Source organism: Equus caballus, chromosome 13, assembly GCF_041296265.1.
Source record: "Equus caballus isolate H_3958 breed thoroughbred chromosome 13, TB-T2T, whole genome shotgun sequence".
Classification (NCBI taxonomy): Eukaryota; Metazoa; Chordata; class Mammalia; order Perissodactyla; family Equidae; genus Equus; species Equus caballus.
In genome coordinates, this window is record NC_091696.1 from 5675962 (window position 1) to 5702129 (window position 26168).

A 26168-nucleotide genomic window follows, 5' to 3' on the forward strand; every position below is an offset into this window, starting at 1 on the left:
GGTCAGTAGAGTGTTCTGGTGGAGCGACACCAACAGGCTGCTAGTTGAGATTTTAGAATTGTTTCTCTCAGTCTGCGGTGGGACTTAGAAAGCTGCTGTCATCTTTTCTGTTTCCCCTGTTCTCCATCTCACAAGGCCCCACAATCCCTCTGCCTCCTGGGATACTGGAAAACTGGGCCGATACCCAGGATGCACCGTGAGGATGAGAAGGGCTGGGCGGCACCGTCCACATCACAGGCAGCAGCGCCGGAGGCTTGTCTGGCGCTCCCGAGTGCTTTCAACGTGATGGGAGAAAATGCTGTGCTGCCACTGTGTGTGGGCAAAACGCCTGTCTATGTAGTTAAATATATTTACCTCTGTCTATCTCAAAAGAAGCAGTGAAATGTTAACAGTAATTGTCTTGGAAGTGAAATTATAGATAATTAAAACTTTTCTTTTTAATACTTATTCCTTGTTTTCCAAATTTTCTACCAAAAACAAAAATTCTCTGGGTCATTTTTATAAGCAGAAAAAGAGTGACTTTTAAAAGTTTTTTAAATAAGGCATAATGAGTAGATGTTTTAGTTTTTACAAAGGGACCCTGACCAAACTTGGGCTTTGCTCTTTAACGAAAACCTGTAGCTGTGACGGCAAGGTAGATTAAAAGGAAACCTCATTTCAGCATATGTTTAATGTGCCTAGCAAATGGCAACATCTGAGGTGAAAAAAAAATACTAAAACATACATTTGTTTGCTTAAAGTAGCATGGGACTGATATATCTGTCTCAAGAGTGGGATAACTGTATCAATTTATTTGTAGAATTTTAGACAAAATTTTCACCATCAACCCATTTCTTTTTATGTTTAACATAGTAGTTAAATCATAAAATATTTTGGGCTGGCCCCGTGGCCGAGTGGTTAAGTTCGCGCACTCCGCTGCAGGCGGCTCAGTGTTTCGTTGGTTCGAATCCTGGGCGCGGACATGGCACTGCTCATCAAACCACGCTGAGGCAGCGTCCCACATACCATAACTAGCAGGACCCACAACAAAGAATATACAACTATGTACCGGGGGGCTTTGGGGAGAAAAAGGAAAAAATAAAATCTTAAAAAAAAAAAAAAAAAACCATAAAATATTTTATAAATACCCCCATGAAAGACAACTTTTATCTGTTTATCAAAAGTGGGAAAAGGGGTCTCTTAAATTGTAGATACTTTAAAAAACCATCAGTAACTTCATCTTTAATGAATACAATCATACTTATAGGATCCGGATTATTTTTAAGTATTCAGAACCTCTAAAACAATTGTATTTTTTCCCTAGTAGTTAAATGTGTAACTTAATTTAAAAAAGAATATTTTTCCTCTTTAATGCTAGCATTTTAAAGACCTGGAGCTCAAAATTACATAAATTATCAGAAAAACAAAACAGCTCCAAAATATGTCAACATGAGTAAACCAGACGTGCTCCCACAGGTAAGACAGAACAGTGGTTTCTCCCATGCAGGCTGCACAGTCAGTCAGTAGCTCTGTCACTTCTTACCTCTTTTACCTCTTGTCACCCCTTCCCATCTCTACTACACTGGACTCCTGCCGTCCTCTCGCCCTGGACGACCGCACAGCCTCCCGCCCCGTCTGTGGGCTCCAGCGCGCCCTCAGAGCTGCCTGCAGGTACTGCCCAGGAGGATGGAAGGAGGCCAGCGTGCATTCCTGACGCCCTGGCTAGGTGTGCTTCACTCCCGGCCTGTCCGTCCCACCGTTTCTCCGGCTGCTGCCCCAGACCACACCCAGCCATTGCAGTTCCCAGAACACACATCTAGAAGGCCTTGTGTTTTGTCAGAGCTCTTCCTTCAGAACTTGGCTCAATGCTTGCCTCCAAGAGGCCACCTCCGATGCTTCCCAGGAGCCTGAGCCCTTCCTCCTCCTCTGTCACCCCTTCACCCTGTGCACCTTTTTACACAGCCCCAATAAACACATCGTCCACTGGACTCAACTTCCTCTTTGTGTCCCCAGGGCCTACCACAGGACCATAGTAAGCTCATTCATAAATGCTCAATGGATGAATTTCAATGTGCAGGTCTCATCGTGATCCACAGATCCTGTCCATGCAGCCTGCCCTCACATGCCACTTGACTGTTTAAAAAAGAAGTTTGGTTGGTCACAATAGTCTGATGCCATAGAAATATTAGTTGCCAAAGTTACAAATGTGACCTCACTGTGGGTATCAACTCTATACCTATTTGAAGTGCTTAAACATGTCTTTGTATGGAAACTTTCAGTTATCATTAAGAAAAGAGTTTATCACCATTCATTATTTTATCATTGCAAAATCAATGACAACTGAAATTATCATTGGAACTTATACGAGGGCATTTCATTAGATATTTGGGTTTTTAAATGTTATATGAGAACAAAAATTAAAGGCTGTTAAAATGAAAGACTAAAGAAAGCCTTCTAGCCTGCAAGGCAGAAATAGGGGGCCTGATCAGAGTACGGTCATCCCTCAGTATCCACAGGGGATTGGTTTCAGGACCCCCGCAGATCCCAAAATCCAGGGATCCTCAAGCCCCTTAGTTGGCCCTCTGTATCTGTGGGTTCCGCATCCTTGGATTGAACCGCCGAGGTTCTGTCAACACAGAACACGATCCGAGGATGCGGAGGTCTGACTGTATCGGGGTGATGCTGGCCTCAGCAGCAGTTAGCAAGTGTTCCCTCCTCTCCGATTTTTTGCAAAAGTGTGAGAATGATTGGCATTAGTTTTTCTTTAACTGTTTGGTAGAATTCACCAGCGAAGCCATCAGGTCGAGGGCTTTGTTGGGAGACTTTAGATTACTGATTCGGTGGAGATGGTATGTGGTGGGGAGAGGCGTCTTCCAGTCTGGAGCTCTGCCTGGAGGCAGCCCTGGGCAGGTCTGGGAGCATGCAGGGCGTGAGCCAAGAGTGTGAGCTGCAGACTCCTGCACCCGGGGTCCAGGGGGGAAGGGCAGCGGCTCCACGTGGGTTTGCCATGGAGGAGGTGGCCACGGAGCACCAGGTCACCCTCCTGCAGCAGCCCTACTCCGGCCCGTAAGAGAAGGTTCTGTGCTTAAAGCTCCGCTGCTCACGGAAGTGGGAATGAAGGAAAAGGTGGGGCACTGTTCACAACCTTTAGTTTCCTGGACAGTCTCAGCACTTTTCAAGGCAGCTCCTTACCAGGGACTGTCTCTTATCATCCAGCCAACAAAGAGGTGTAAAAATACAGTTAGACCTCATTGAAACTGCCAAACGCTAAATAATGAATATCACTATTGACAATATTGATATTTAAAAACAGGATTTTCCAATTTATCCAATTCAGTATAGTAAGAATAGCATCAGTGCTTTCTTCATCCAGCTTTATCTGCATGGTAAAAATACGGAAATTCAAAACGTTATTTTCTAAAATTGGTGACTGTGTTAGATAAAAATGTCAGTGTTTTCATTCATAATTCCAGTGCTAACTATGATCTTTGGGCAAGATTCTTTTACCTTTGAAGGCATTATACAACCTTAATACAGTAATGGAGCTAGGCAGTCATTATCGATGGCTGCTTAATACCACAAAGAGAGAGACAGCCAGACGTGTGCCTCCTGATGGACTAGCCATGGCCACTGATGAAATGCTCTAGCAGCAACACGACAGGCAAACAGACAAAACAGTGATACAGACTGATCAACGCTGGAAATACAGGAGAAAGGGGAATGTGGAAAAGGACACCATGTGGATGTAATCAGCAAAATCCAGACTGAGGACACCAGGACCAGTAACCTGCTGCTTCTCCAGATAAATTACAGGGAAAAAGAGACGGGGGGACCTGTAGATACAAAAGTCTCGTCATGAGACTTAGTGACCGATTACAATGTATGGAGCTGACCCGGATCCAGATCCAAACAACTGTAGTGTCAAGAAATTTTTAATGAAACAATCAGAAACTTGAAGTGACTAGTTAATGATATTCAGGAGTTATTGTCAGTTTTGAAATATATAATAATTGAGATTGTGGTCACATAAGAAAAAAAAGGACCTTTAAGGTATTTCCAGATGAAATGCTATGAAGTCTGGCATTAGCTTCAAATTGATCTGGGAGTGGTTGGGCGAGAGATGAAACAAGATTGGTAAATGAACTGATAATTTGATAATTGTTAAAGCTGGCGGTGGGGGGACCAGGTCATTAAATTAGTCTTTCTACTTTTATGTATGTTTGAAGTTTTCTATAAGAAAAAGTTGAAAATCAAACAAAAACAGGAGCAGGCACTATAACCGACAGGTCACAAGTAAACAATGTACCTTGTATGCCTTAGATCCTAAGTTTTATGACGTGCAGTTGTAAAATTTTTTTTCAGCAAAATGATTTTTTATGCTTTTAGAAATGCCTTAAGATCACATCCAAATAGTTTGAATGTTGTTTTAAAATGTGCTAGGACCTTTAAAAAATTAGCATTTGAGGGGCCGGCCCGGTGGCGCAGTGGTTAAGTGTGCACGTTCTGCTTCAGCGGCCCGGGGTTCGCTGGTTCAGATCCCTGGTGCAGACATGGCACCGCTTGGCAAGCCATGCTGTGGTAGGCGTCCCACATATAAACTAGAGGAAGATGAGCACGGATGTTAGCTCAGGGCCAGTATTCCTCAGAAAAAAGAGGAGGATTGGTAGCAGTTAGCTCAGGGCTAATCTTCCTCAAAAAAAAAAAAAAAAAAAAAAAAAAAAAGCATTTGATATCTTTGCCCTTCCAAGCAGTTTCTCCAGTTTTTGACATCTACCCCCATGCCGACGGAATGGAAAAGCTCCATTTTCAATAGCCTTGTGTCATTCTTTTGAAAATAATTTTTGGAGTTAGATATTTGGAGTAATTTGGAATGATAAAGGTGCAAACAGTATATCATGCAGCATGCTTATCTAAGAAGACAAGCCAGACAAAGCCATTTTTGAATGAGATTTCAAAACCTTGCATTTCCTCGTCCAAAACCTGCCTTTGCAGCCTATGGTCAGGCAGGTATGTTCCCATATACCTTAAGGCTCACGCTAAAACACAGGGCACACTTTTAGGAGAGTTCCCATTTCATGAAATCCAGACACTTTGCCCATGCATCATTCACAGCTGAACAAAGGCCACTCGTAGTGGTGACAGTGGGGGCAGAGCTGTGGAGGCACACACTCTGTGAGAAGCAGGGAGACAGCTTCTGCGTGCACTACAGAAGGGACCACACAATAACTGAGAGATAATTAGAAAGCAGAGCGTCAGAGTGGCCCGGGCTTATGGCACCGACTGCACGTGGGCTACCAGTAGTGCCCTGGGATGTTCCTGGGAGGAAGGTGGGAGCGGCGCAGGCTGGGCAGGCTTTGGTGCCGCTTGGCCCTTCTGCAGCCTGGGGCACCAAGCTCAGCCGCACAGCCTCTGGAAGTCCAACCCACTCTCTGACCCTCCCCTCCTAGGCTCCTTCCCATTCTCTGCCCTCTAGCAGCTCTGTGGCCTCGAGGGGACTGCCAGCGCCACCTGCTAGCCCCTTCCCCACTCTCCTTCATCCCTTCAGGTCCCGCTGGCCTCCTGGCCCAGCCTGGATTCTAGGGTCTGGGCCACCCCCCCGCCCTCACAAACACCCATCGCTCCCTCCTCTCCCGGCACCACCAGCCTGGTAACACCCAACCACTTAGTTACTTCTTGTCTCAACCGGAGCAGCGGCATGTTGCTGGGGAAACCACCATGTTGACTGGTTTCATTTGAAATCATGACCCCAAATCGTAAAGCGGGCATTTGGCATTACCCCATATTCCTCCTGCTCTTCTGCAGCATGCTCACTTTCTCATTCTTCAGAACACCTATTTTACAGGTTCTCTTTCTTCAGACTTGCTCACCACCACTCTGCCCACTCCCGTCTGCTGATGATCTTACTTCACCACTGAGACAACAGACACTGTCAAACAGAACTCCCTAGCTGGCCCGCCCAGCTGCACCTATGCCCAGGACCTTGGCCTTCTCGCTTGCTACAGTGCACCTGCGCCCTTGCTCCTGGCCGGGGCCGGCTCTTCCACATGTGTGCATCCACCTTCTCAATCTTCTCCCTTTTCTCCATCCTTTCCTCATCCTCTATTGTAACATAGAGAATATTGTATTACAATCTATATTAGAAAAAAAATAAGAATAAGAACCCCCTCTCGACTCTGTCATCCTGGAATCATCGCCTTTGTTCTCTGTTCCTTGAGCGTGTCAAGCACATGCCCTCCTTAGGGGTTTTAAACTCTCTGCTCCTTCTGTCTAGGCACCTCCTCTCCTTGACCCCTGCACGATGGGCTCCTTGCCATTCAGGTTTCAGCTTAGATGTCACTTCCTCAGAGAAGTCCTCTGCTGTAGACACTATCAGATGCCACCCAGATCTCCATCAGGACTGAGGGACTGATTCCGGGCTGCAGGGAGTGCTGCTGGCAGATGGTCTTTGGTTGTCAGTACTCTTCAGGAATCTCCCTGGCTAAAGATCTCACCCCTGGATGACCCCTTATAAAGCCCTGGCTCCTCTGTCCCAAATCCAGACAGCTCCAAGGGTCCTCTCAACTCTGGAGCTCTTGGTGGGAGTGGTGGAGGCACCACAGTCCAGCTTCTCCCCTGGCCCAGGGCTTCTCCCTTCTTTTCTCTTTCACAGATGTGATCCCAGGGTGCTCCCTAATAAGCACCCTGCACGCTAATCTCAGACTCTCTTTCCCAGTGAACCCAACCTGTGACAGTCAAGTTGTCCACCCCTCTATCACCCCACCTTGTTTTAATTCTCTTTATAGTTTCCACCATCGATGTTTTTGTTTATTCCTTACTGTCTGCTTCCTCTTACTAGAACCTAAGTTCCAGCAGAGCCAGGAACTGGTCTTGTTCATCTTTGTGTCTCTAGAGCCCACACCAGGGCCTGGCACTCAACAGACACAGTTGGTGAAGGAATGAATGGAGTGACTCTCAGAGCCCGCATCCTCTACTCTTTCTTACAGGGTTGTTGAGGAGTAAAGATAATGTACATACAGTGTCGACACAGCCCCCAGTATAAAGTAAACGCTTTCTGAAGACGTAAAGATGAAGTTACCACTTTTCACCTTAAGCCCTCCTTCAGAAAACAGTATGCAAATTGAAGAAAATGCAGGAAAAGGTGATTAAATGACTAAAGGACTGCAGCCATGACTAAAGGCAAAGCGAGATTGAGACCTGATACAATCTGGCAAACTATGAGATGTACTGTGTGTAAATCCTCATTTACAGATAAAATAAAACAAAAGGCAGACTGAAGTGAAGCAGCTGAAAGGCTGTCCACAGGGAAGGGAATGTAGAGGAGCCAGGTGAAAGAGCTGCCCCGCCCGAGGGACGCCAGCCTCCTACTGCGCCAGGAGTAACGACCCATTCCTCCTGGTAGCATCGCCAGTCAGGATCTGGTTACACAGGACACCACGCTGCAGCTCTACTCACAGAAGATGTGGTTTCTGCTTTGGACACCGGTGCTTTAAAGGTGGAAGTATTTTTAGGAACATCTCCTTTCTTATCTGCAGCCGCTCCCCTGGATAAACATTCCAAGTAATCAGGTGGGGGGATGACAACACTGCTTTTCTCCGATAAGTCCACCGTGCTGATACTTCTTACAGGGGCTGGGCTAACAACCAAAGACCAGAGAATACACGTTAGACAAGATCCTGCCACCTGGATCCCAAACATCCTAAATATCCTACGGCCAGAAGTACAGTAGATTAATAATCAAAAAGGATGAGGAAGGAGAAGATTAGAACACATACACACTTTATATATAAAACACTGTAATGTTTTTACTGGTTTATAACTGTACACTCAAAAGAAATTCCTTAAAAGACACGATAAAAGAAAAGGAGGAAAACTGGCTGAATTAGGGGCTGGCTCTTGATTAATTAAAGATTAATAAGAAAATGAAGACTACAGTAAAAGCCTTAGCAAAAGCATTGAGCACTTCAGATAAAATTCTGAAGTTTTTTTTTTTTTAAACATCCTAAAAATGATAGTTTTATTCTTGGCCCAGTGGCAGTTTAGCTATTCCGCTAGGGATGAAGATACACAGACGGCACTGAGCAAGTACAATGGAAGGAGTTGGGGGCATCAAGTGTGGTGTTCAAAGGTCTGCCGGGACAGCTGGATGGGTTAGGAGGGGTTCTTTGAGACGGGAAACACTGAGGATGAGGTGGCTCAGGGTAAAGATCATGAGTTCAGCTTGGGTATGTCATTTCTGAGGACCACGGGACAGCCAACTAGAACTGCCTAACACACACAGAAATATTTATGTCTAGGCCGGGAAAGATCTTCCTCAGTTCTAGTCTTGGCTCCACTACTTCTAGTTGTATGTCCAAGTTATTAAACTTTTCTGTGCCGCAGTTCCCTCAGTTTTCAAGTGGGGATCGACCTCGTAAGGCTGTTGTGAGAATTAACTGAGCTAATTAATGTAAGGCACTTTGGACAGTTTCTGTGTGATTATTACTGTTATTATCATCTGGATGGGAATACACATCTGGGGGTTGTCAGCATGGAGGTGCTAACCGAAGCCCATCGGTGTGATTCAAGCCATAGGAGTAGACAAGATGGCCCAGGAAGCACAGAAAATGAAAAACGACTGAGGACGGATCCTGGGGAGCAGCTATGCTTAAGCAGTGGGCAGAAGAGAGGCCTGAAAGGCTGAAAGGGATGGCTGGTGAGGCGGAAGGAAAATAAACAGAGTGCAAGGTCAAGAAACCAAGGCAGGAGAACATTTCAGACAATGTACCTGCTAGTGTTACAGGCTGCTAAGTAAGATCAAGAGGGACAAGGTGGGCTTGGATTTAGCAACCAGTGGGTGGGGAGATGGGGAGGGGTTCCAGAGGGCTGATGGACCAGGGCGAAGAGCAGGGTCTGGGGGCGTCTCCTCACAGCAGGCAGGCAGTAAAGCCCGTGGACAACAGAAATCACAACAGAAACAAGCATGGAGTAGCAATTTCCCTTTCTTACTCTTCCACACATAGCCCGATATAATTCTGATACACCTCAAAACACCGGGTCGAAGGCAAGTTTCCATCACTGGGAAATCCGAGCCACAGTCAAGCCCTACCTTGGCGTGGGCACACTCACTGTCTCCTTTGCATCTTCTTCCAGCAACTTTGTGTATGATGACGGGAACCAACCCCTCCTAAAGATGAAGAATGAGGAAAAAAGACCTGTTTGTGGTACCAGCAGTAGACAAGTGAACAAAAAACTCACTAGGGAATGACTCGACAACTCAGGGGCAGACTGTCCATGTCACCACCTTACACAATATATATTTTATTTACAGCATTAGTTTTATTTGGATTCCCCTTTTGTCTTTTTTTCCATATTGGTTTAACTTAATAGCTGAACAGTCTCCACGAAAAACTGACTTAACCTACTTATAGTAAGGCTTGTGCACGTATTCATGGTTGAAATGATGATGCTGGCATTTAAACTATTTATGTGGTAAATCTTAACAAAATATATCTGAAATGCAGATTATCCTTGAGAAATCCGAAGTCACATTTTTTTTTAAAAAAACCCCAAGACTATTTACACCTACTTGCAGAGGTGACTTCATATGATCTAATGACCTACTCGTGCATTAAATTATTCTATATATGCACGTACATACAGAAAATAGCCTGGGACAGAATAACTCCAGTTAACTAAACTAGAACTATAATTAAATTACGAACTTAACTTTAGCTAGAATGCTAATATGTCCACAAAGACAACTTGCTCCTAAAAGGAGAGACAGCAGCTCATTTCCGTGCTGGGCCATGACAACTCCTGTGTGCACGGCATCCACTCTGAGACTTACACTTTGCTGTTGTCGTGTTCTCCATAAAGCCAGCCATCCTTCTCCTCAGAGATGAGCAGTGTGATGACATCTCCCTGTGCGAAGCTAAGTAAGGTCTTGTTAGTGCCAGCGGTATGTGGGAAAATGGTTTTTACTTTCTGCTTTTTCATCATGTTCAGTCCAGTTGCAACGGAAACTGATCGCTGTAAACTGGGATCATCTGCAGAATCTGTTAAAAATGAACACAGCAGTGATGGCTTTTTAAAAAATAATCAGGCAAGTTCAAATGAGCAAGCCCCAGAAAACCACCCATTCCTGTCTTGCCAGCGTACGCATTCTGCTGAAGCTCCACTCATGTTATGTTTCCACCCTTTATCTTTGCCTGGATGGACAGGGACTACAAGGAGCAGAGGCAGAACCATGGCCCGAGGTCTCCCAGGGCAGGCTCTGTGGCTGAAGGCTCCTTTCCAGACGGAGGATGAAGCAGCGCACGCAAGCCTCGCCTGCATCTTCCACTCTGATTAATCAGGACGGCTCTCTCAGAGAGGCAAGCTGCTCCACCACCAAATGGTCTGCTGCTCTTCCTTACCCTGCTCTCCCAATGAGTCCCAAAGGCAGTGTGAGGCATTACCTTAAACCCACTGCCCACGACTTGGGCCTCAAAGAACAGGAGAGAACTGGAAAGGTGACGTTCTTGTCACCCTCTTTCAACTGTGAGCATGGTAAGGATGTGGTGGGGATGAGCCCGTTTACCGAGCCCTCCCTAAATGCCAGTCCATGCTCTCAGTGCTTCACAGCTTCTGAGGATGGTGCTGTCACCCACAGTGACTTGCCCAGGATCACAGCTGGAACGTGGCCGAGCCAGGAGCCAGATGCAGGCGGCCTGGCTTCACAGCCTGTACTGTGCTATGAGCAGCACTGCGCTGTGCATTTTATGTCTCAATTCAAATGCAGGCTATTTACCACTCCAAAAAAAAAGTGGAATCAAGATTTTTTTTTTTCTTTTTATATAGTTTTTCCTCTCAAATTTTGCTCGCTTAGTATTTATTTTAAAACAATGCAAGATCTCTATGCTTTATTCTTGCAAATTCTTTGTTTTGTTTTCTTTTTGCTGAGGAAGATTCACCCTGAGCTAACATCTGCTGCCAGTCTTCCTTTTTGCTTGAGGAAGATTTGCCCTGAGCTAACATCTGTGCCGATCTTTCTCTATTTTGTATGTGGGTTGCCGCCACAGCACGGCCACCAATGAGTGGTGTAGGTGTACACCTGGGAACCAAACCTGGGCTGCTGAAGCAGAGCATGCTGAACTTTACCACTAGGCCACAGGGCTGGCCCCATATTCTTGCAAATTCTCAATAATTACAATGTGAACTTAGCTGTTTCCTTAACGCTCTCCTCTCTAATTGCCTCAGTAGTATTGAATCCACCAGCAATTTTCCTTTAGCTTTTACCAGCAGGAATCAAAGAACCATCTGAATGATTGGGTTGCACACAGCATTATATATTTTAACTTTATATTATATAAAACTTACAGTCCTTCCTTTAAGGCAGATTACTACAGCCTGTTATCTTCTCAGTTGCCATTCTGAAAAGCTCATCTCTTTCCTACAGCTACAAGTGCTATAGTCTGTGGACTCTCTCTAGCACACAGCTTGACTGCCACGACTTTCATACAGAGGGGGCCTGTGAGACACCCCACACAGAGACATGGGTCAGCTACCACAGTACTTTCGAGAGTCCTGGCTGCCAAAGACTAAGTAGGCAGAGGAGAACCTACCCAAAGCATCGTGAAATGTCTGCACACAATAACTGGTCCCAGTGTTTTGAAACAGAATCAACAGAACTAAGAAATTTAAGCAGTTAGAACTTAAGGCTCCTGAAAGCACAAAGTGCTCTGTTAGAGCTGATGAAAAATACTGACTATACTTCAAACTAAGCCTACTGGTAAGATTAATAACCATAATTTTGCCATGTGAACTTCTACAGTTTGTTTTACTGAAAAAAGAAATTTTATGATAATTGCCAGCAAATATGGAACATAGTGTGAGGCTCTGTATATTATACCCCATTTATTTTTAAATATAACACCTTTCAATAGTATGTTTACTCTATGTAAACATCAATCAGTATATAGAATTAGTGTTAATCAAAGAAATGTGTCACTTACAAAACGTCTTCCAGTCTTACAATAAACGCAGACCCTTACTTGCTTTGTGGTCTGAGCTCCTCCGAGCCAATGTGATGTGTGCTACCACATTTTTTTACTACCTCATGATACATTTATCCAAAATATTTAGTTAAAACATTTTAAAAGGCATTTTAAAAGAAATCAAACTAAATATCTTACCTGTTGAATTATTTATCCTTTGTGAATTCTGCGCAACTGTTGCTGGGTTATTAAACAAATCAATCAAAGGACTGGTATATGCTCTGGCTGAAGGAGCTGGTGGTGGTATCTTTGGTGAATGTTTAGAAAGGGTGTCATACTCTTTCCCAATCTGTGAAAAATTCTTTATTAGTTTAAAGTTCATATAACACAGCAATGGAATTATAGAGATTCCTAGGCTTTTTTACATTAAATTCCCCTTTCTTCCCAAAGTTTCTATTAGTTGTAGGGCAATGCCCCATTCTGAATTATTTCAAGAATACCATATTCTTTTTTTTATTTTTGTCTTTTTTTAAAGCAGTTACTCCCCCTTTTCCCCTACTACCTGGAAACCACTAATCTACTTTATGTCTCTATGGATTTTAGGCTCCCTCTTAAGCGCTACTTGGCTATAGGATTCTACATTTAAAAAATCTTTTCCACAGAATTTTGAATCATTGCTCCATTAATTTCTAATATCTAGTTTTGCTAACAGGAAATCTGGCACCAATGGAATAACTTTTTTTTTTAGTAAGTAACCTATTTTTTCGCACCCTGGAGGTTTTCAGAATTTTCTCTTTATCCCTGACGTTCTGCTGTCTCTTGAGGTTTTGGTCTTTTCCATTCATCCAGGCTCACTCTGGCTGCGCGGACCAGAGTCCGAGCAGTGGAGGGGTGGGAAGGGGCTGGCCTTGGGACGTGCTTTGAAGGTGGAGACAATAGGTACGCCCGTGGACTGACCGTGGCGTGTGAGAGAGAGAGAGAGGAGTTACTGTTTTGTGTCTGAGCTGTGGGAAGGAGGAAGGTGCCGTTTACTGGATGGGGAAGACTATGGAGAAGCATCTTTAGAGTGAAAAAATCAGTCACTTGGTTTTGGACAAGTTAAATTTGAGATCCTCATTAAACATCGTGGTGATGATGTTGAGTAGGCAGCTGGATATATCTCCCATGTCTCAAACTTTCTAACGTTATGTTTATCCTCTTTCTGATTAAAAAAAAATCCTGTGTTTGCTCTGTGTTTTGGAGAGTTCTTTGGCTCAATTTTTCAAGCAGTTCCATTCTGCTAATGAACCCATCTATTGTTGTTGTGTTTGTTGTTTCTTTTGAGGGGGGAGGAGGAAATGAAAAACAAAAACTTTTATTTTAGAAAAATATCAGCAGGTACAAAAGTAGAGAGAATAGCACAATAAATCTCCATGTCCCCACCACCTAGCTTCAACAATGATCAGTTCATGGCCAATCTTGTTTCATGTGTGCCCCATCCATCTTCCCCCATGCCTGGATTATTCTAAAGCAAATCTCAGACATACCATTTTAACTAAAAATAAGAATCCAATTTTAAATTTCCAAGATCTCTAGTTGATTCTTCTTTGTGGATGTAATATCCTTTCATCTCCTTCTAAAGATTTCTTCTCTGCCCTGTTGGCTCTGTTGCCTCCAACACTGGTCACTGCAGTTTTTTACTTTTTATGACAGTAAAATATTTTTTTATGATATTGCATTTTCGTCACCTGTTTAGTGATTGCTGGTTGTCCGTCTATCTTTGTATTGTATGGCAGTCCCTGTTCTTTTTTACTGTATACAATAGTCTGTATTTTGCCTGTTCTCATTGTCACAGACTGCTCATGGTGATATGCAGACGAGGCAACACACCCTTCCAGGAGTGTGCCCTATCTCTTCAGTCCAAATACATTGTTTTGGCTCATAGACAAAAGCTCCTGCTGCCCATTTTTCACCACAAGTGGAACAAGGGGAAGGGACTGAGCAGCCTAGATGGTCTGAATCAGTTCCCCAACCAACTACATATGGAAATGCCCCAAGTTCCCTCCCACTTCTTGTATCCAGTGGCTCTGAGCTTACTGCTCCACCCTCTGCAGAAATTTTGCCCTGCACATCCTTGGGGCTGAGGTTTACTTCTATTTTGATTCTGCATAGACTGATCTTTTAGAGACTCCTTCAGTGTTTCTGGTCCACTGACAGCCCCTTCTCTTATTTTCCCATGCAGTTATGGGTCTATTCTGTAGATTGCTGGCTGGTCTTTAGTATCTCTGCTGTCATTTCAGAGGGTTTTAGATAGAGAGGTAGGGTGTACTCATGTGTTCAAACTACCCGCTGTATCCAAATCTCCCCAAGTGTTTGTGAAAATAAAGCCCAGGTTCAAAGAATAGCAAACTACAATGCTCAAATTCATTACCTTGAATACTCTGGTTACTGTGTTTTTCTGAAGTGCTTTCTATTGTGATGAATGGGATCAGAGTTTTGTTCATGTACTTTCTAAGACACCTATACTTCCTTCACTGGGAATGAACGTATAAAGTTGGAATCATTACAATTAAAAACAGTAACAATAAAATTTTCAAAATAAAGATGACAGGCTAAATATAGTATAAAACATTTGCACAGCTAATCTCAAATCAAAAGGTAAGGGATGAAAGTGAGAAGAGGCAGGGCCAAGAACTAGAAGTAACAGAGGAGGACCTGAGATTTCCACTGATGAAGGCACCCTGGTCCTTCGTGCAAATTTGGCCCAAATCATATTAGTAAATACACAACTGAAATCTCAAAGAGACACCCAGTTCCTACCATGTTGCTTCTCTCGATCCTTGGTGAAGGCTGAGGCGTTCCGGATACTGGGGTAGAGAGTGGGGTCTGTATTTCTTCTATCATATTCATGATTTTCTCTGGTACTTTGGTGGCATCACCACAGGTTTCCTGCCACCTAGGCAGTTTGGAATTAAGCAACTCTGCAGACTATAAATCCAAAAGAAAGAGAACTAAAGACAAACGTGTATTGTTTAAAGAGCTAACAAAAATTACATCAAATAATATCCCTGATAGCATATTACTGGCTAACCACCAGAAGTGTGGGAGCTTTGCATTAAATTCAGCAAGTAGTTTAAAAGCATTTATGAGCATCTGCTGTGTGTTATTTGCTGAGAAGGATGCAGGCTCTTGTTCTTCAGGAATTTGTCCTCCCTCAGAGTGAATACAGAGCTTCAGACTAACACAAGGATCAGACTAACACAATGAGTAAGCACAAGTTCAAAAAAAAAGGGAAGGGTTGAGCAACCTGGATTAATCCCCGTTGTTTTCCCAGTGGCCCCAGAAATGCCAATCACTGCTTTCTTCCTACAAGAAGCATCTCCAACACAGGCGATCGGGCTCTTTGACCCCAGGGGAACCGAATTTATGTGTTAGAGGAGTGAATCAGATCTGTCCTGAGAAGTTCGTCTGCGAGACAGAGGGTCTGGACGCAGAGTGTGGTGGGCTCTTCGGAGTCAGGGGCAGTGTGAAGGGGACCCCAGCCATGGGCTCAGTGGGGCTCTGGGGCAAGCAGACTACAGGCTTTGCAGAGAAGCTGGGCTGCAGAGTAGAGAGACACAGAATGGCAGAGATGAGACCCCACAGCCCCAGAGGCAGAGGCATCTGTCCCTGGCTCCCACAAGGCTGGCTCTGCTTCTTACTACTGGACTCCTAGGGGCTCCCCGAAGCCTTTCAGTGAACCCCCTTTTCCAGGGCAGGAATCTGGTTGGAAAAGGGAAGTAGTGGACCTTTCTTGAAGCTATTTTCATAGTGACCATACTGTTTTTACCTAGACTCCTCATTCATCAGGAGTGGGCTGGGGGTGTTGATGTAAATTGCAAGGAAGGGCAAAGCCCCTCCCCCAAACCACCTGTGTCCCTTGACTGAAACCTGACACACCAATTGCTGGGCATGTTTTATCCAAGGAGCCACTGAAAGGACTGGGATACCTTAGCTGGGATAAGGGAAGGCACAAAAGCACTTTTCAGAGAGTTGAAGAGATTTCTGGTACAGAAAGAAGTAGATTTGGTTTATGCTAAAAAGCATAACTGGGAGCCAAGGTTAAGTGTAAGAAAGACTCTGCCAACAAACAGCTCTCAGGAAGTAGGTCAGGCTGCCTCATGACACAGCGAGGACCTCACTGCTGGCGGGGCATCACCATAGGAAGAGAGCTTCCAGGTCACTTCTGTCCCTCTCCAGCCTAGGACTCTGCCCCAGTAGGATGCCCTCACGATGCAAGTGGACACTGCTGAAACTAGTAGAGATGCACCATCCAGCAATTCTTTTCTTTCCTGTAACAATTTTAGATCTTGGGAATGTAGATTTGGTAGCTGAATACTCCTTAAAGTTGCAAAACCTTTATAGAATATATAACATATGATATATGCACACACACAAGGCCAAGGTTTTTTTCCCCTGAAAAAGAAGAAGTTGCCTTATATTCAAGCTCTTACAAAGCTTCTGTCGTGGAGCACTCTGTAAATTACTTTGTTGTGAACAAGAATGAGTATTTGACTTCGATCAATGCTAGTTTTGGATGCTTACATAGGACCAATAGAACTCATAATTAAAAAAAAAAAAAAGAGGATGGGCTGGCAGCATGGTCCGGTGTTAAAGTTGGTGCACTCTGCTTCGGTGGCCTGGGTTAGGCTCCTGGGTGTGGACCTACACCACTCTCCAGCAGCCATGCTCTGGTGGCAACCCACATGGAAAACAGAGGAAGATTGGCAACAGATGTTAGCTCAGGGCAAATCTTCCTCAGCCAAAAAAAGAGGAAGATTGGCAACAGATGTTAGCTCAAGGCAAATCTTCCTCAGGGGGAAAAAAAATCAGTAATACATCCATATTTAAAATCTTTCATAAACTAATGCTTAATAATAATTGAGACTTGGCACTTTTTTCCTTTTCTCAGCTATAAGTCAGCTTTTCTCAGACTCTTTTTGAGTCTGAGAATCTTCCTCTACTTTATATGTGGGTCGCCTCCACAGCATGGCTGTCAAGTGGTATAGGTCTGCACCTGGGATCTGAGCCACCAAAGAAGAGTGCACCAAAATTAACCACTATACCACAGGGCCAGCCCCACTAAATTAATATTATAAGCAGACATTTGACCATTTCATCTACAGTTCCAAAAGTTTACATATTCAAGTCAGCCAAAAACTATTTCTTTGGAACATTCTCATTGGCAAAATAGGCCCATGGCTTTATATTGGGGCATGTATGGAAGGTGAAGCATTTCAAGGGTAGTTAAATAGGAAATAAAATTATTAATACATGCAACACAATCTGCCATCACACCTACCTGTAAGTGATAATGATGTATGTGATTTGCAAAGCTACAGTGTTTGTCAACCAGAAAGCAGAAGCGCCTTTTCTCTTCAAGTAGAGCTTCTTTGCAACCGTCCGCAATAAATTTCTGGATTTCACTTTGGCGAGAAATAACGGTTTCTACATACTAGGAAAATAAAGTATAATTATACAATCAAATAGCTACACAGCCTGCCATTTATCTTCTGCCATCTTCATACTTGGTTTATTTTGATAATGGGGTAAATACTAAATGCGGATAAACATTAGACAAAATAACAAAGCTGTAACCTGACCCACGCAGATATAATCATTCTCATTAAGCTCTCCGACTCATGTGTAGACAAGTTGCCAAAAGCCTTACATTCCACTGGGCAACCTGCACAAAATATTACTTTGTACACTAGGGATGTGACTGTGTTCTATTGGAAAATCACGGGCTTTGGAAACAAAGTTCGATTCAAACCCCAGTTCCAAGTGTCAACTATGTGACTTAACCGAAGCCTCATTTTCCCCATCTGTAAAATGGGGATAGTAATGCTAATCATGGAGAGTCCGTTACCCTCCCTTAGTCTGGAGAAAATGCCAGTGTTTTTAGGAGGCCATGGACTAATTATTCTTAACTCTGGAAAACTTTGCGGCCTTCAGCTCATACTAAGTCAAAATGCTTATTTTTAACTTCAGCAGCAGCACAGCAGTGAATGGATAAAGTATAGGTTGACTGAGGTGAGTAAGCTTCTCCATAAACTGTACAAATCATCAAAATAAAATAAAATAAAATAGTGCTGAAAAATTCACCTCAATTTCTTTGTGTTCATATTTGAGTGCATTTCGTCCTGCTTGACTTTTCCTTCTGATCTTCTTCAATTCAGCTTGAGATTTCTCCAAAGAATCTAGTTTATTCCTGTGTTCTGTTTGGTATCTTTTGAGAGTTGCCTGCAAGTGAAATGTCATGTTTATTTTGCTGCAGCACAGTGCATACAAACTGTCAGGCAGTTCCTTTGCTAACATGCCCACTGGGCACGGCTGGGCACGGCTGGTCAAGGCCATGGCTCTGCACACTCCCACACCTCACACTGCCCCCTCCCTTGAACCTGAATGTTCGTGGCTTTGTTGGTCCTAAAGTTTCCTGTTTGTATGAGGGGCCCCTGACCAGAAGGGCAGCTCTCTAAGGACAGCAATGCCTTCTTTCTTTTATTCTTTCTTTCCTCAAAGGTTTTTGGACATTGGGTAGTCAGTTAAGTGCTTTGGTGAATAAATAAACAATATTAAATCACATGTTCCTTACTGTTTTATGACTTATGATTTCAAGAAACAGAGAACACAGGGTCTGCAGCCTAACCGACCTGGGGTTAGAAGTCTGGCTTCATCCTTCATTTCCTGTGTGATCTCAGCAATTACTTAATTTCTCTAAAATTCATGTTTTTCCTCTAATGTGTACATGAGGACAGTAAGAGCACCTACATTACGGAGTTTCTGTAGGGATAAAAATCAGATAATGTATGGGAAGTGCTTGGCATTGCAACCACCTCAGCAGTCATAGGTGGTCCTGTGGCGTTCCTTCAGGGTACACAGAACATGCGCACATAAGGGCAGCGGGAGGATTTCAGGGTAATCCACACTGCTTACTGGTCTCGAGTAAGACCTTACTCAAAGGAAGACCTTACTTGAAAGGAAAGGGGAATTTGGGTGGCAACGCAAACAACTCATCCACAGCAGACAGGGAGATGGAAAGAGCCCTGTGCACTGGGACTGGATGGCTACACGCAAGGAGAAACTGCTGGAATCGACCATACTGGGTGACAGGCAAGAGACACCCCGCAGGAGCAGTCTCTGACAATAGGACCTGGGAGTCCCAGGGAGCCCCAGATGGTGGTCTCCTACGGACGTCCCACATCCTAAAGAGCTGGTTTGTGAAAGCAATAGGTGCATTAATACAGACACAGGTGTCATCCACATATGTGTGTTCTTTGAAAACAATGCTTTCCAGGAGCAGTATGATTCCTTGCAATATTTTTTCTATGCTTTTTAATAAAGATCCCAACTGTTCGTGACAACATGCCCATTCAGCCCAAAGTGACCTTGTTGGATTTATGCATCTGTGTATATACTCAACACCAAGCTGCTCTCTGTTTGCTGCTGCTGAGTAAACAGTGGGGGAAAGTAAACGGGGGCGCAACAGTTAGGCAAGTGCAAACTCTGGAAAGCCAGGCCCCCGTGCTCCACGCCTGTCTCCATCCATGGAGGTAGAGCAAAACCGTGTACTCACGTTCATGTATTTTACATCAAGTTCTGTCTTTTTCTCCAGCTCATGTATAATCTCTTTATGGAATTTTTTGAACTGTTAACAAAAGGAAATAAAAAATTCACACCAGATTTGACACGTTAAGTGAAACAAATTTTAAAAATAAGTACATTTTGTAAATATAAAAACAGTTCACATACATTTTCATCAAGACTTTCATTGAGCTTCTTGTGGATACTTGAAATCTCTATGAGAACATGGCCTGTGAACAAAACCAGATATGTTAGGGGGAAAAGCCACAGTGTGATTTTTGTAAAGGTATTAGGGAAAGTAAAATAGTGAAGTACAGTCCATCGCTGCCCTCCAGAGCCTGGGAGCATTGGGCCCCAGGGCACACTGGGAGGCCCCACGGTGGGGGTGGCTTCCAGAGGGACCACAGTTGATAGCAAACTTACTGCATCAACAAAATGCCAACTTTGTCTTCAAACTCACATTGTTCTTTCTATATTTAGTCATTCCCTAAGCTGAATCCTATTATTATCTGGTTTAATTTTGAAATTCTCTTATAAAAGATTACCTTGGTCATTATAGTAACTAACTATAGGAACAAATGACTTATTTTTATCTAATCCCCAGAGTAATCTGATTATCTGTCAGGCATAGAAGATAAAGGTTATTTTCTTTTTTTCATACAAGTTCTTCTATCCTTCTGGAAAATATTAACACCATGGGAAACTGCGGCAGGAACGGTGCTCTGTTATATCTCCTGGGACTACACTAATTCTCTGAAACAAGTACAGCCACACGACAGAAGAGAATGCTCCAGGTCAGAGGAGACTTACTCCAAAAAGCAGCAAGACCACTTGATTTGCAAAGCACATCTCTGGCAGTTCACGGCAGTGGCTCCATCTCTGCTACTAAACTCTGATAAGGGCGCCAAGGGCCTCTCTCTGCCAACTTATCTACAGGAATCAAACGGTCTGATACCTAAGAACTGGGAGAGACACAGAATCACTTGGAACAACCACCAGACCATACCAAACAACAACAAAAGGTGCTAGGTGGATCATCCTACAGTTCAGTGGACAGATAAAAAGGAATTCTTTGGGCAAACTGAATGGCTGTAGCTGAGGGAAGAGTTAAAATTAAGACTGTGGTAGAACGTGGGGAAAAGGAAAAAGAATACAGACGAAAGCCCAACTTCAGCTATCACCTCTGTATGAATGATTCTACTCTCAAAACATTTTAAGACATCTGACTTTCACATTGTCAGCCTAGTCTTTCCCCTCATCTTCAGACTCAGAAATTCAGCCCCTTCCTGAACATATCCACCTGGATGTCCCATTAGGCACCTCATATTCAACATGTCTATAAGTGAACTCACCCCGTATTCTCTAATCCCAGCTCTTGGCTGGCAGCCAGCCAGTCACGAGGGGTCAACATCTCCCTACATGTCATATCCAATGACAGAGACTCACTCCTTTGTGCATGTGGTGTCATCACTTGGGCCACCTCTAGGATGAAACCATGCCCCTTACTCATCCTGCTTCCTTGGGCCACAAATATGCCAGCCCTTCTCTGCCCAGGAGAGAAGGCATGTGGGAATGACACGTGAAGTCTAAATTCACCCGATAATCTGTTCCGCTAGAGGTGGGGGAGCAGTCTCCACCCTAACACACAGTCACACCTGCCAAGTGGACCTCTTAGGAATGCCCCCCTCTCAATTCAAGCTCTTAGCATTTCTCTTTACTCCCAGTTGTCCTCTTCTGGATCTTCTTCCTCACAGGTGCCAGGGATCTTTCCAGATGCAAATGTAACATGTCACTCCTCCCCCAGACCCAGTGGAGTCCCAGATAAACCAACTCCTCAGCATGAAGCCCACCACAAACACTGCTGCTTCTAATAACCATGGCGGGTGGTGGGGCAGAGAATCCCCTGTGAGGATAAACCTTATAAGGTTATAGGTACATAACCTGTAAGTCCCTAAGCACCATGTGATTCTAGGGAGCTCTAATAGAAAAGACTGCTGGATAAACATGAGAGTGAGGGCAGACACCCCCCCAGCACTCATGGTTCCACCGTGCCAGGTTATCAAGGTACCCACTCGATATCCTTAGTGACACTGACTTCATTTATCCCATATGGTCTCCTAAAGCTCAACATGAAACAACAAAACCTGAGTTCTTCACAAAGGAAGCCTTTACATGACCAAGAATATAATTATATTAATATGTCATTTCAGATAGTGAAATAACCTGAGTTATTTTAAACGCATCTATTTTAAACCCATAAATAACTCCTGGTTGGAGATGAACAACAAACAACAACAAAGAAAACCACTTCAATTAATTGAAAATCAAGCACTCTATTCTTGGCAAGCCAAATTTACTTAAAAAAAAGTGTAAAAATAACTTTGCTGAAATCATTCAGAGTGTTTCAGGCTGGAAGCAAGGCATTCACATTTTTTTCATACTGTCATAAACTTTATTTCTATAACCTTACACGATAGTCCTCCTTGTCCATGGTTTCAGTTAGCCGGGGTCAACCGCGGTGGGGAAGCATATGATCCTCCCTCTGACTTATGGCTAGGTCAACAGTAGACTAACACTACGTTACCATGCCTGTGGCATTCAGCTCACTTCATCGCATCACGTAGGCATTTTATCATCTCACATCATCTCAAGAAGAAGGGTGCGTACAATACAATAAGAGATTTTGACAGAGAGAGACAGAGCACATGCACATAACTTTTATCACGGTATACTGTATAATTTTCTATTTTATTATTATTGTTGTTAATCTCTTACTGTGCCTAATTTATAAATTAAACTTTATCATAAGTATGTATACATAGGGCTGAGTACCATTTGCAGTTTCAGGCATCCACTGGGGGTCCTGGAACGTATTCCCCACAGATAAGAGGGGACTACTGACTAATGTGGGTCGCTGAGAAGTGTGTGGCCAAAACAAAAGTACGTGCTAGCGCAGGCACTCTGTGAACACCAGCACCGCTGAACTTGGTGCTCTGGCCTGGAGGGCCCCAGCCACGCAGCACGCTCCCTCCTCATTCTCACCCCTCCCGCCCGGGGTTTCTCCCTGCAGGCAGCTTGGTGGAAAGGCTCAGTGAAACAGCCCATTCACTCTGCGGGCGGGAACGGAACACCTGACCTTCTCCTTGTTATTCCTGTCCCTCACAGTTCATGGAATTTAAATACCAACCTCATAGTAGCAGCCACTGAGTCCTCAGTCATAAAAAGGATCAAAAAACATCTTTACTGTGATTATACAGGCTGCGAAAAGTGTATCTTGAGACAGGAAATGAAAACAGCCTTTATGTTCAATCTACAGAAATGTATTCTGAAATATATAGCAAGTGTTACTTTATGTCTGAAATATGGTATCACACACACGTTTGTTAACTCTTAGCCCTATAACCTTTTTCACAAATTACATTTGAGAAAAAAAATTTTTTGAAAGAGAGGGCGGAGTCGAGAAAGCACAGCCCAGATTCTAATGGAGCAGAACTAAATACATGCCCAAACAGGAGTCAACATGTTGACCCCAGAAATTACAGCACTGTATGCACTGGATCAACCATTTCCTTTAAGCTTTTAGGTTCTGAGTCAACATTTCAGGAAGAAACTCATAGTAAGCACAGTACTGTGACTCAGTCTGAATAAATTATATTCTTAAATGGCAATATTAAAGGAATGTAATTATATACATATTTCAAAATTATGAACTTGACATAACTAAAAGTCAATGTCTACCATCAATTTTTCCCTAAAATTCATCTAAATGATAGCTAATAGTGGTATCACTCTAATTTTAGGAACTATGAACAAATATGTCCAACATTTTGGATAATATCATATAAAGATATGCTTTTAGCCAATAGGCTGTATGGACTTAAAACAAAAAGTTAAATAGAAATTAAAGAGTATTACTGATATGAACACATAGAAAGTTTTCTAAAATATAGATTAGTTATTGGACTACTAATATATTTTCAACTAGATAATTCTTCGTCAGTCACAATATAAATTTAGAGGAACAAGATGGAGACTACTAATGGATCTGAATAACACAGAACATGTGCTGAACATGTAGGCATAAATATTCCTTTTCACTTATATTTGATCATGGATAATCAGACACATTATTTCTAGAGAGCACAGAGCAATGACTGAGTCACATACTCCGTCCCCTTTCAAGTGGAATCAGACAATAAAATGACAGGGCAGAAGCCACCCCCAACAGGGAAGCCTAAAGTTATGCTGTATGGATTAAAGTAAAACTAACCAAAAATGTCACTGGAAAAAGGATATACTTTTTCTGACAGTTTTCCAAATGTCAAATGTGATGAGGAGAAAATATAATGTTAGTAAAAGCAAATTACACACAGATGGGATATGTTAAATACACAAGTATGTACTCTCAAGTTTAGAGTCACTAGCACCAAATTAGTAGTGGTAGATTATGTCATGAACATGTGAGCAAACTTGAAAGGCCTGGCCAGCATCTAAGAACAGCTCTCAGTGGCTGCCCACTCGCAGTCCACAGATGCAATGATCAGTGTCCATACTGTACAAGTAAACAACGTGCATGTGGTAATAATGCCAAGTAAGTGACAGAGTGAGCATTTCATTTAACCTTCCTCCAGAAGTCTAGCTTCTGACTTAACCAACTATAGTACCACAGTTCTAATTAATGTCTTGCACGGAGACTATAATTATTCTACCATGGATCATGATTTATCCCATCTTATGAAAACAAGTGGGACAAACATAAGTTATGCAATAGAATTATATAGTGTCCCAAAGTTCTTTCATTGTATGAGATGAAAGTAAAAGTGCCAAGTAACATTTGACCTTATAAGAAAAAAGGTATTTTGAAATCTCTAGGGTAGCCACTAAAAGAATAAAGTGCATATAACTACCAAGCTAATAGGGGAAAAAACGGTCAAAAAGAGGACTAGAGAAGAAATGAACATGGGAGAGAGAGTAGAAAGCAAAAAGTAATTACAATGAATGTAAATGGCCTGTATAGTCAATGATTAAAAGACAAAGATTGTTAGGATTATAAAAGCAACAACATCCAACTATATTCTGCTTACAAGAGACACACCTTAAATACAGTGATACAGAAAGGTTGAGAGCAAAAGGATGGAATAAGGTATATGGCAAACACTAACCAAAAGAAAGCTAATGTAGGTATATTAAAACCAAAGAAACAAAGCAGACAAAGTAGTCAGAGGCAAGGAGCATTACTAGAGATAAAGCAGTCATTTCATGATGGCAAAAGGTTTAATTCATCTGGAAGACAGAAAATTTTTGTATCTGTATGCATCTATTAACATAGTCTCAACATATTTAAACCAAAACCTAATTATAAAAGAAATTGATACATCAAAAATCACTGTAGGGGGGCTGGCCCAGTGGTTGAGTGGTTAAGTTCGCGCACTCCACTGCAGGCGGCCCAGTGTTTCGTTGGTTCGAATCCTGGGTGCGGACATGGCACTGTTCATCAAACCACGCTGAGGCAGCGTCCCACATGCCACAACTAGAAGGACCCACAACAAAGAATATACAACTATGTAACGGGAGGCTTTGGGGAGAAAAAGGAAGAAATAAAATCTTTAAAAAAAAAAAAATCACCGTAGGAGACTTTAATGCACCTCCCTTAAGTAAACTGATAGATTAAGCGGACAAAAAGAGCAGTACAGATGAAGATGACCTGAATAATATGATAAATAAACTTGATCTAGTGGACATATAAAGACTACTATATAATACACATGAAGAACTCTCTCTCTCTATATATATACGCACACACTATATATATAAAAAATATACATCCAAGAACTTCATTTTTGATTTTTATCGAGATCATAATAGTTGACAACATTGTGAAATTTCAGCGGTATGTTATTATTTGTCAGTCACCATAGAAATGTGCCCCTTCACCTCTTATGCCCACCCCCCAATCCCCTTCCCCTCTGGTAACTACTAAACTGTCTCTTTGTCCATGTGTTACTTATCTTCCACATATGAGTGAAATCATAGGGTGTTTGTCTTTCTCTGTCTGGCTTATTTCACTTAACATAATACCCTCAGGTCCAAAAAGGACAAAGATTTTGTCTTTTTTAATGGCTGAGCAGTATTCCACTGTGTGAGTGTGTGTGTGTGTGTGTGTGTGTGTGTATGTATAATTGTGTAATACATATACACACACACTACATCTTCTTTATTCAATCATCAGTCGATAGGCACTTAGATTGCTTCCACATCTTGGCTATTGTGAATAATGCTGCAATGAACATAGGGGTGCATAAATCTCTTTGAGTTGTTGATTTCAAGTTCTTTGGATAAATACCCAGTAGTGGAATAGCTGAGTCATATGGTATTTCTATTTTTAATTTATTGAGAAATCTCCATACTGTTTTCCATAGTGGCTGCACCAGTTTGCATTCCCACCAGCAGCACATGAGGGTTTTCTCTTCTCCACGTCCTCTCCAACATTTGTTATTTTTTTGTCTTGGAGCTTATAGCCAGTCTGACAAGTGTAAGGTGATATCTCATTGTAGTTTTGATTTGCACTTCCCTGATATTAGTGATGTTGAACATCTTTTCATGTGCCCATTGGGCCACCTGCATATCTTCTTT

The 26168-nt window shown here is 42.8% G+C and overlaps 1 protein-coding gene across 2 annotated transcripts in view; it reads right to left on the minus strand.

Annotated features, from left to right (window-relative positions):
* The window catches only part of BAIAP2L1 (BAR/IMD domain containing adaptor protein 2 like 1), a 105381-nt gene that overhangs the window by 8067 nt on the left and 71146 nt on the right, over window positions 1–26168 (minus strand). For both annotated transcript variants that reach the window (XM_023655270.2, XM_070231423.1), the window contains 9 exons: window positions 19704–19765; window positions 19528–19599; window positions 18057–18194; window positions 17254–17406; window positions 14733–14900; window positions 12132–12282; window positions 9806–10013; window positions 9065–9142; window positions 7432–7612 (listed from right to left, as the gene is read on the minus strand). In XM_023655270.2, the coding sequence (XP_023511038.1) occupies window positions 7432–7612; window positions 9065–9142; window positions 9806–10013; window positions 12132–12282; window positions 14733–14900; window positions 17254–17406; window positions 18057–18194; window positions 19528–19599; window positions 19704–19765 (1211 nt within the window). The remainder of the gene's footprint in view (window positions 1–7431; window positions 7613–9064; window positions 9143–9805; window positions 10014–12131; window positions 12283–14732; window positions 14901–17253; window positions 17407–18056; window positions 18195–19527; window positions 19600–19703; window positions 19766–26168) is intronic.